The sequence below is a fragment of the Pteropus alecto genome, unplaced genomic scaffold (assembly GCF_000325575.1).
Source record: "Pteropus alecto unplaced genomic scaffold, ASM32557v1 scaffold3, whole genome shotgun sequence".
Classification (NCBI taxonomy): Eukaryota; Metazoa; Chordata; class Mammalia; order Chiroptera; family Pteropodidae; genus Pteropus; species Pteropus alecto.
In genome coordinates, this window is record NW_006442484.1 from 43,635,774 (window position 1) to 43,647,274 (window position 11,501).

Here is an 11,501-nt window from a genome sequence, read left to right on the forward strand (position 1 = left end):
CGGATCTCCTTTATTCACAGGCCTGGATATAATCCCTTTATCCTCAGCTGCAAAGTTGGCCCATCTCATTTGAGTAGTTTTTTTTTTTAAAGCACTGAGATTTAATAGCTATTTTTAGTCTTTGCTCTGAGATTGAGTGGTTTTCAAGCCATTTAAATGCAATTCCAGGTTTAGGGCACCCCAGAGAATTGGTGGAACTGGGTCTGGCCTCACTTCTGTCTCCCTTCACCAGAGTTATGTGAGAAGCTACCAGTAAACATGTGTCAAGTGAAGTTCAAGGACTGAGGGTCGCTGAATCCAGCCTCATTCTATACAAGAAGCTCTATGCTGTAACTTGTCTTGGGCCACATGGTTACTTTATGACCAGGCCTAGGACAGAGGACACATTCTACCCATTTCCTGTCTGCTGTTGTGTGGTCCCCATTACTCATACAATTGCTGGGTAAACCAGTGCCCCTCAACAACCCAGGGGACATAGATGGAAAAATTATAAGTAAAAATCTTGAAAGGATTTCGAATGTCTCCCAAATAAGGAGGAAAACCAATAGTCGCTCAAGCGTCCAAGACCCCCAAAGAGAGGCACAGCTCCAATTTGAAAACTTGAAGTTTTAAAACTATGAAGAGAAAATCTATTTTTTTACCTTTGTGGTTGAACCAAGAACTAAAGATATTTTAATCTATTGAGAACTATGTGTTTTACTATTAAGCCCATTGACTTAATCTTCAAAACCATATATGTGCTCTCTTTCACAGTATTTTTGGATTCAGCAGCTCGTCAGAAAAGGCAAGTGGAATAATTTACCTTCTTAATTCATGGAGTTAACTTTGCTTTGGACAGGATTTAGTCTAATTTTATTCTGCCTTCTAATCACTTCCTTCAGGTGACTCTTCAGCAGAGATGAGCGTATACGCAAGCTTGTTTAAAGAAAACAACATTACAGGAAAACGCCTGCTTCTTCTGGAGGAAGAGGACTTCAAAGACATGGGCATTGTCTCCAAGGGGCATATCATTCATTTAAAGGTACCTCAGAAAGGGAGAACATTCAGTCAAATCTTTATTGAGCTCCTACTATACAGCAGATCACGTGTTGTGTTCGAGGCTGAAGAAAGAAACATGGATGTGCTGGTTGTTTAGTGCTCAGATACTTCCGTCCAATTGATGATTAGCTATGGCCCCCATCGAACCCCTACTTCCTCCTCATAATCCAACAACAAAAGTGTCAGTACCTGGCACAGGAGAAGTCATCTGGACACACCTGAATGTGAATACACATGTCCTCAGGAAGTCTTTAGTGTAGCGAAGAAGGTGGGTGTTAATCATGCACTAATGGCAAAGTGACAGATGTAAGAAATGCCGCAGAGAGGAGTCGAGGTTGGGATGAGGAAAGGCTTCTGTGAAGAAGTTATGAAGGAGCTGAGGGCTGAAGGAGATGTGTGGGGTGAGAGCGCTGCCTGTGAAAGGCCCTGGTGTGGGAAGTGGTTCAGTGTGCCAGAGGACCTGGAAATGAGGTGGTGTGGTGCCTGGAGAACTGCCATCCCGCTTGGGAATAGCCGGAGGCAACTTTGTTTAAGGCCAGAGAGGCTAGGTCTTTATTAGGAATCCTTAAGGATGTTGGAACTTGTCCGTGAATTGAGCAAAACCTCAGCCACTGCAGTACCTAAAATCATGGGAATGTGTGTTCAATTTGCAATCTTCATTATTTACTCCTGGAACAGACACCACTATATATGTATTCTAATCCCTCATTTTCTCAGGAAATTCTAACATTGCCCCTGAAACTTCAGTCTTGAACAGTTTCAAAGCTAAACCTCTGTTTTTGTTGCCTTTTTTATAGTTTAGCAACCAGAACTGTTTTTGTTTGTTTATTTGTTTGTTTTTCCAGTTACTCAAACCAAATAAGGATTGCTGGCATCTGTGTGAATATTGTTATTAATCAGAGGTCCATTTCAAGAGATATTTTAGGATAAAATCAAGTTTGCTCCCCAAACCTCCTCAACCCCAGAATGGGTGGTTGGACAGGAGGGCACAGGTTAGAAAGAAGAGAAATAGAATAAAGAAGGAAATATAGAAAAGCAGCTTCCCATCCAAATCCACATCTTCACAAAGGCTCTGCCAACATACCTACTGCTTTTACGCTTATTTCAATTAGAGCTACCAACACCCTTCTTCCCGAGGAAATCTCACCCCCGCCCCCGCCCCCCTGGGTTCCCAAAAGCCTCATCCATTTCCATTCTGTAGACCCCAGATCCACGTTAGGAACATTTTACAGCCTTCAGCACCCCTTGGATGATGGCTTAACCTTAACCTTACCATCTTCGCCCTCTCAGAAGATGAGCAGGAAACTTCATGCATAAATATACATGGCAACACTGGCAAATGATTTAATGTCATCCTCTGGGTGTGGGCAAATCCATCCCAAAAAGCTATGCTGACTCAGATGGACCGCAGTGGAAACAATTATTCTCTCTAGTACGGAGAAGTTTCAGAGTTCCAAGAGAGAAATTTGGTAAATCTTGTCCTATTTGGCAGCTGTTTCCACCTCCCCTCCCCCTCTGCTGTCTTTGAAAAAGGACCAACATGCCTTAAGGGGCAGTGAGGAGGAAAAGGGGTGGCAAGCTGACAGCTCGCCAAAAGTCATAGTGATTTAAATATTCCCAGACTTGGCCTAGGACAGCTAAATTGTGCCCCTCCGTACTGGTTGGTATCATTAAAGCAAGCAATGTCCAAAGTTATTGCTTACTGTTTAACAAATTCAGTGAATGCCTACTGATTGCAAGACTGGGCCTGAGAAAACAAAAAGAAGAATCCTCCCCTTAAGGAATACCTGTCCTGGAGAAGAGATAAAACGTGTACCTACAACTTCTCATAATTTAGGGTCTTGGCAGTCCCGAGGGAAGGAGCTATTTCATCACCTCCGAGGGAAGGGCCGTCGGGGTGTCAGGAAGGGAAAACTTCTTGGAGCGGGTAGCCCTTGACAGGGATCTTGAAGGAAGGACAGAATTTGGAATGTAAACAGGAGAAGGAAAGGAAAGAACATTAATCCAGACAGAATGAGGAGTTACGAGAGAGAGAGAGAAAGAGAGAGAGAGAGAGAGAGAGAGAGAGAGCGCGAGCGCAACACAGAGGTGAAGGTAAAGGAAAGGAAACAACATTGACCAATAGAGGAACAGTGAGTGTCTGTCCCATGGAGCCTAGATGCAGAGGAGAACCCATGACTCGTGACTCGTAAAGCCGAAGGGAGGTGGGGCCAGGTCTTGGGCAGTTTCTGGCTTCACGCCAGAGATCTGGGATTTGACCAGCTGCGGGGAGTATTGGACGTTGAGAATTGGCATGTTTAAAACTTTGCTTCTGGAAGCTGTAAAGTGGATTAGAAAGGAGAGGCTGGATTTCGAAGACCAGTTCAGAGATTATGATGTAGAGAATAATAAGGCCTTTCTAGTAGTGTAGATGCAAAGGGAGGATATAACAGGTAAGAGAGCTATTTGCAGGTAGGAAGTAGGACAAGGAGGAGAGAATGGTGTCACAAAAGCCAAAGGCTGAAAAAGCTTTATGAAAACACAGCCTGATGCTGCAGAGATGCCAAGAAACACACGCATATAGAGAAAAAGCCCTCGTTGGAAGCTTCCGGATGGGGTGGGATCAGTGCAGTGTCCTTTTCTCCCGATGCAGGGTCTACCCTGAGCTCAAAAAAGAGAGGCTTGGTGGTATTGGGGTCGGGGGAGGGGGGCGGGAGGACTCAAGATTCCCCTCAAGCTCCCAGATGAATCTGTATGTGCACATAAAGACAGTTGGGTCCCAGAGGGGTGAGTCACAAAAGTCAGGCACGTGAACCGTCCACCTAACTGCTGGAGCCAGTGACCACTCAATGAGGATTTGGCCAACACATGACACTCCACGAAACTCAGCTGGGTCGTGGGTAAATCTGACCAGTAAGCTCATATGACAGGGAAAGTTGAGAGGAAAGAGGTCATGGAAACTTGCTCTGGGAGGGTCCTGCATACACACTTGGAGTGCTAAGGATAAATAATGCTTCAAGCTGAGCCTTTCCAGTCGAGACACCACATGAGTACCTCCAGACCAGAGGGAGCCTTCCTGGTACTTGTCAGAAGTGACACACACACACACACACACACACACACACACACACACCCTTTTGGTAAGAATGGGCCCTCCATTCTCTGCTTTTTTCACTAAGGCAGGCACAAGCATTGTTGTACACCATCTCAACGAGTCTCTCGGCCCTTAAACAGTAGGTCATAACACTAGCCCCTGGAGCCCTCTCTCCACCTACCCGTCTGCTACTCGGCTGTCCCTTTAATCCTGTTGTGGCTCCCTTCTCCCCGGTGCCTGGAAGCCCTCATGTAGAGGGGCCATGTACAAGAAATAGGGCTGAACATCCAATAGGTGTTCATTACATTGTCAAGTGTCAACAGTTTTCATTTCACTTTTAAACATGCATCTAATTTTTCTCACGTTGGCACTTTTTTACTCTCTACGTGATATGTTCAGTTCACAGAAAAGCTGGATTATACCCGATGAGTTTAAAAAAGAATCATAATTTAAATTGTCCTCCTTTCCTTTAAGAGTTCTTTGTGCTTCATTGGGGGAGGGAGTGTTGGACACATATCCATAGAAAAGCCCTTACAATGCAACAAACCCTTTAGTGAGATTTCAGCCTTAATGAAAGTCTCTGGTGATATATTCATGTTCTTTGTTGTTTTTCCCACATTTACTCAGGGTGACAACTGCATTCTATACACTAGAACATTAACTTGTCACTACTTTACCAGTATTTGAAGAATGGTTTTATTTATTGTTTAATGTGAGATTTAACATCTTAAATATCTTCCTGTTCCATTAAATAATTACAAACCGCATATAATACTTTGAACAATCAGATTTATTCTCAATAGATGTTGGATATTAACATCTCCAAGATATTTTATGAACTACATAAATAAAGAAAGCCTTTATATGTGCACAATAATTTTAATCCTCTGTTGGCATTATCGGATCATTAATAAAGTCATATGATTTTTTTTTTACAGTCAGCCATTGAGAAATTAACCCATGATTATCTAAACTTGTTTCACTTCCCACCACTAATTAAGGTAAGTCAGGTATTTTCTTACTGAGAATATGCTGCTTTTATTGACATATGCACCTGTCACCTCCACACCTACATTTGCCAATGTCGGAACAGTTGTTTGAAGTGAAATTTAATCATACCTGTCCAACAGAAGGCCCTTTGAGTGAAGCTTAGAATGTGCCTAAATTGAACGCCCTTGTTCTTTGCAAGTTGAAATATTAACAATACATTCATGATAAGACCCACAGATGTCACCTTAGTGGCTAGAGGATGGAGGGGCAAACATTGTAGGGGAGGACCTCTGGCCTCTCACCTGTCTCTGGAGACTTTGTCTAACTCAAAAGTCACTGAAGGAATTCACACACTAGAGCTTTGTATTTTCACTTGTATTTGGTGAGAGGTTTATTGTTTGAACAACATGTTTGTATATTTGACATATCATTTTGAGTATAGTCTGAAAGTATATGGCATACTTTATTATAAAATTAGTAGATACTTGCACTTAATACACAGAATTCTTCTCATTCACTATCAATTAGGATTTTCCTTCCCTAAGCCCTAGAAGGTTCATTGGTTCCTCTGCTTGGTCCTCCATCTGCATATGCTCTCAGAACTGCCTGAATCCTCTTTGGGGATAGCTCGTAAATATTTTGAGTGTTGTGAAACTCTCAAGGTAAAGTCTTTCAGTGCGTCTCTAGGTATTAAGTGCATTTCTAGGGTAAAATTGCACAACGCAAGATGCATTGTGAAAATGTAACATGGTGACATTCAATCTGTAGTGCATGAGATAAATCATTTGGGAAAGTTCTCAAAGGCTTAAGATGTCGTTTCCCTTGCTTTAAGCAATTATCATTTGTACCTTAATCCAAAAATAACCAAAACTTAAACAATAGACAAGAATGGAAAAACTAGTGCTGAGAAATCATCTCTTTTACATGAGAAGTAAAAAAAAACACTATCTAGAAAAAATGGTGCTTGATTTTCTGTTTCAGGACTCAGTAGGTGAACCTGAAGAAAACGAGGAAAAAATAGTGAACCTTGAACTTGTCTTTGGTTTTCACTTGAAACCAGGAACTTGCCCACAGGTAAATAACATTTTAAATTTCTTGGATAAATTTCAACCTAATTTACTCTTTTTTCTCTTCTAGAACTCCATGGTTTTATATATACCTGCCCCCACCAGCTAGTAACTTAATTCTGAGTAAATTTATAGACTTTATAAAATAGACTTTAGTTGAAAGGCTGCCAGCTGCCTCTGTAATCCGATCTAGGAATCTTACTCTCTCGTTCAACTCAAGAGTCCTGTGTGAGGCCACCCAAACCATCAAGGAAACTCACAGCAAAGCATGCATGGGGAGTGGGGCGGTGAATACCAGAGTGAGTGTTTATGCTGGTTGGCATCACAGCTTCCTGTTTCCTATTTCTGAGAGAGAATCAGTTTTTAATATGGAGAGTAAAACAACACCGAGAGTGAACAGTAGGCAATATGCAAACTCAAAATATCAGCTCTAAATAGGGCGGCAGAACATTTGATCAAGACTCATTGAGTCAGGCTTTCACTTTGTTATATTCAGAGCGTGGAAAAATTATTTGGCATATGAATTGGAATCAATAGGATTGTATTACTTTGGATTACCATACTTGGCTAGTAATTATGATAATTTCTATTAATTGAGCACTTACGGTGTTCCAGGCATACAGTACTGCGGTGTCGATTAATATTTTCCATTCATTTACAAATGTGGAAACTGAGGCTCTGGAAGGTTAAATAACTTGCCCAAGGGTTACACGGCTAGCAAATCGCAGAATACAGATCTGAATGCAGTGCTCTCAGATCCCAAAATGAAGCTCTTAACTGCTATATGATTTGTACCTTTCCTTGGAGACAGCCCAAAGACCTTGAAAATGTAACTCCTCCCAACCTGTAGCTAGTTGCTCTGGTAGGGCTAGTGTCAGCTCAGCTGGCCCACTGGCCCTTCACTAATGAAATCACACTTATCCCAGACCATTTCTGGAACCAGTGCTTGCGAATGACTGGAAATTGTTGTGAAGGGTTGAGTTTCACCTGGCACTTCTCCAAGGATAGTCTTTCTAGATCCCTGACGGACTGTTTTCCCTGCACTGCTGCAGGTGTATTGATGCTTTTGCTGAATGGAAATCTCTACCTCCTTTGTTTTAGCCACATAACCTGGTTAAGTGAGAGCTGCTCTAACTCCAGATTCCTTGTATGTGGCTAATTTTCTGTCCTGCAAATGGGCCACCCTCTATTGATCCCTGTTGTCAGAAGCAGCAATAGAAAAGGGGTCAGGACAGTAAGTTCCTGTCTCTCCAACAGCAACCCAAGGCCCCTTCCAACCCTGAAATTCTGTAGCTGTGGGCACTCCAGGTCCATCTCATGGTAAACAAATTGCACATTTTAATTTGCCTTCTTTAGTATCCTCGACTCCATGGTACTCAGTTTATGAGAGCTCTGTGTTTAAATGTTTTTATGGCCCGTAGGTGGTAAAAGAAGGAGGAAGAGTTTTCTTGAAAGAGACTTGTCAAGAATAGCCTCAAACAAGAAAATTTTCAGCTAACAAAGAAATGACTTGTTACTGTAGAAAACTGAAAAATATATTTTTAGTAAAAATTAGAAGCTATAAATGATTTTGATACCAAATACCATGGTCTATTTTTGACCATAACTGTGTAGACTTCTTGAGCCATTGGTTATCCACAAAGCCTAAAGTCACTGCAACTTCTGATATTCTGCTGCTCCTCGGTCGCCCATGCAGAGTAATAATTTCATCTATTCATTTGACATGCATTTATTGAGGATCTTCTGTGTCCTGGCCCTATGTTCACAATACAAAGTTATGAAGTACAGTTGTGGCTTGCGAGGAACTCATAGCTTATCAGGAGAAAAAGACAAAATCAATGAATGGTTATAATACAGAATGATGCATTTTTACAACATCAAGCACATCATTCAGAAGCACTTGGATGAGCACTGAAAACAGATACAGAACAGAGTCAAAGGAGGATCTTGAAGTCTTCTGGGTAGAAGTGATGCTTGAACTAAAATTTGAAAACGGTTAGGAAATAATAGTCAGGGAGAAGACTTTGAAGGCAAAAGGAACAGCACGTTTAAAACCTCAGAGGCATGAAGCCAGGAAAACACAGAGAGCTTTTCTTTAGGCTAATTTCTCACACCTCAACTCAAGCATCGCTCCCTCTGGGACAACTTAGCATGGAGCATGTGGTGAGAGTTAAGGCCAGAGAGATGGCCAGAGACCTGAAAAACAACAGTCTTATGCGCTAAGCGAAAGAATGTAAAGATTTTTAAGCAAGAATTAGATAGGATCAGATTTACATTTTCAAAAGATCTCTCAAAGGCACAAAGGAGGATGAATTAGAAAGGAGGTGGGTGAGTGAGACTTAGGAGCCAGGATGGTGCAGAGGTTTCTAGTGTGGCAGCAGGATAGGATGTTACAATGTAATAAGTCGAAAAGCAATATATACAATGTGGATGTAATACCAAGGTGCTAAAAACACAAAGTGACCAGAAGGGGTGAGTGTAACCAGGAAATGCTTTTTTGGAAGGGATGAATTTTGAAACGGGGCTTGAAAGGGTTCATGGTTGTTTGCAAATAATTTCCTGAATATAATGTTTAAAGCTTACGCTTAGAGAGTACTTCTTTCTAAAGAGCTCGGGTTATTTCATAAATGTCATCTCATTTATCCCCTTGGCATTTCTGTGAGATGCATAAGGCACAGTATTGTCACCGCTGATTAGAAAACTGATAGCAAGAGAAAGTGTGTCACCAGCCTAAGCTGAGGACAAGGCTGAGACCAGAAATTACATCTTTATTATAGCCTTTGTATTAAACACTTGCTCTCTCTCATACCTGATCCAAGATTTCTGAGCCATCTGTAAACTTTCATAAAATAATACTAGAATAAATTACTGTCCAATTCTAAACTACCCAGTTATGCCAGCCTAACCCTTGCATTATGAAATACTTTCTCAAAAATGTGCCTGAAATTGAAATTTCAATTCCTCATATGAAAACCTTGTTACTTTGACCCTTAACAGTAGATCCCAAGAAAAAAAGACGTCCTCAAAATCCCAATGAACTGAGTTCTCACAGACCCATCTTCACGGAAACGATAAAGCCTTAGCCTTGTCTCCATGACTAGAAAAGTTACAAGAGGACACAGGAGCTTGGAAGTTCTCTCCAAACCTGAGTTTGCATATCAGGAAGATTTGCTTGACCATTTCACCTTTTCTTTTACAAATGAAATTAAAGATGTGTTCTAATGGCGACCATTGGGAGTAATATATGACAGTGACGCTATCATGAAAATAGTAGCTACATTTTCCCATTGCATCTGAGAAAGCCCAACAGCTAAATACCATCTACAATTGGTATGTCAGTTCAGTAATTGACCTACCAAGAGGAAACAATGAAAATTCTATGACCTTATACAAACATATCATTGTGAGACCTGTCAACCTTTTGGTCTAAGATTTCAAATTAAATTCCTTTTGGTCAGCCTCATTTTACAACCAGATGGATTATGACACAAAAGTGAGGATGGTTCGCCCAACCGAGCAAAGCTATTCTCATTTGAGAGCCTGTGCCTGCTATAGTGGTCAGGAGCCGCTGTGCGACACCTTGCCCGTGGTCTTAGTCTTACTGCCACACCCTTCCAGAGAACAGGCTCTCACCAGACCGTAGCACCATATATATGTCAAGAATTCTTCCCCAGATGAAATGGCCTCTTTCCTTTCCTTTTTTGAGACAACTTGCCAGAGAAAATGATTAGACCAAAGGCTTCACTGACAATTTAAATTAATAATGAATGCAAATGAGTTTTACCCATTCACTTTGACCTTTTTCTAAAGAGTACAATTAATGATTAACTTAAATAGCATTGTCTGTTGAGGCAGCCTTGAAGTTATGACAATGGAATTGGCAGAAATTGGGTCTTTCTCAGCTCAAGTATCCTGTGCTAGGGGCTTACAATGCTTGTAATTATTATGATTTTATACCTTAATACTTTGGCAACTGTTTGCAAACATTTTTCTCATGTAATTGTTACGACCCACCATCACAAGGAGCATTATACCCATATCATCCCTGGGGGGAAACTGAGGAAGGGAGTGGTAAATTTCCTTACCCAGAATCCCTACCAAGTAAGGGGCAGCAAGAGCTCGACCATACGGTCATATTCCCTTTTTTGGAAAGTGATCAGCGTCCCCTAAAATATTATATTGCCAATACATAGGTAATAAAAAAGCAAATTTTTTCATCAGTGCCTTGTGTTTTATAATCTAAGGCCTTTGACTTGGCACAAAGTAAAGGGGTTTCCAGAATCCCAGGCAGCTTCATGCACTCCCCAATGTGGCAACCGCCCTTTTTTATTGAAATATTAGGCTGCATAGAGTTTATTATTGTATCTCTAATAAATTCACCAGTCAGGAACATTGAGTCTCAAATTACCAAGGAATAAACTATCAAATCACCCAGAAGTTTTCTCACTAAGATCTTTTTTGGGATTTTGCATCATAAAAATCCAGAAGCAGAGTTATGAAGGAAGTATTTGGGAGGCCATCCATTCCTCGTGAATGCTCGAGTCACACACTTTGTCCCTTGAATCCTTGTTCCCTGTCCTCCCCAGCGAGGCAAGGAAACCTGCCTGGGCTGGGCTCCTAGGGGTCTAAGTTGATTACCTGCCATAGAAAAGAGACTGGGGTTAGGGGAGAAGCCTCGGAAACAGCACCCCGTCTCTCCCAACACTCTGGCTAGAGCTGCCCTTAAACAGAGATGGGCTTCGCTGCTCTAGTGCCTCCCGCCAGGTGACCATCACTATCATTTTCCTCTTGAGAGGTATTTTGAAGAGGCAAGTAAACCAGGAAGAGAACATAAGAGAAATGCTTTTCAAGAGGTGGAAGCACAGTTACCTGCCCATCAGAGCAGAAAGCTTTTCCCATCCACCTTTCCTGCATCCTCTTCCCACCCTTGTCATGATCCGCTTCTCCCACTCTCCACCCAGAGAAATTCAGTCAATAGTTCTGCATCTCCAGTTGTTTCATCTATAGGTTTAAAGCAATGATTTCTATAAATACTTTCCACTATTATTGTGCTTTTAGGTCTTTATTAGATTGCTTATAAAATATTACATTTAATAAACTTAATTGAATCTCCAAGCCCTTTCTCAGAGCACTGTGAATATAAAAAAACGGTCAAACAGGGCCTTTTTTCCTATTGCGTAATTTATATAAATGGATAGATAAACATGAATAAAATAACAAGGCATAAAGAAAAGGGTTTCGTAAGGAAGTAAAAAGCCAACACCTTTTATAAATTTCAGAACAGCTAAAAGCGGGGCTTTACTTCGATATATCTGGCATTTATTAAAAATACA

General features: G+C 41.3%; 1 protein-coding gene across 1 annotated transcript in view; it reads left to right on the forward strand.

The window, feature by feature from the left end:
• MAP3K20 (mitogen-activated protein kinase kinase kinase 20) overlaps window positions 1-11,501 on the forward strand; it is a 141,387-nt gene that overhangs the window by 110,316 nt on the left and 19,570 nt on the right. The window contains exons 12-15 of the mRNA XM_015596639.2: window positions 754-784; window positions 882-1,021; window positions 5,050-5,112; window positions 6,083-6,175. Coding sequence (XP_015452125.1) covers window positions 754-784; window positions 882-1,021; window positions 5,050-5,112; window positions 6,083-6,175 — 327 coding nt within the window. The remainder of the gene's footprint in view (window positions 1-753; window positions 785-881; window positions 1,022-5,049; window positions 5,113-6,082; window positions 6,176-11,501) is intronic.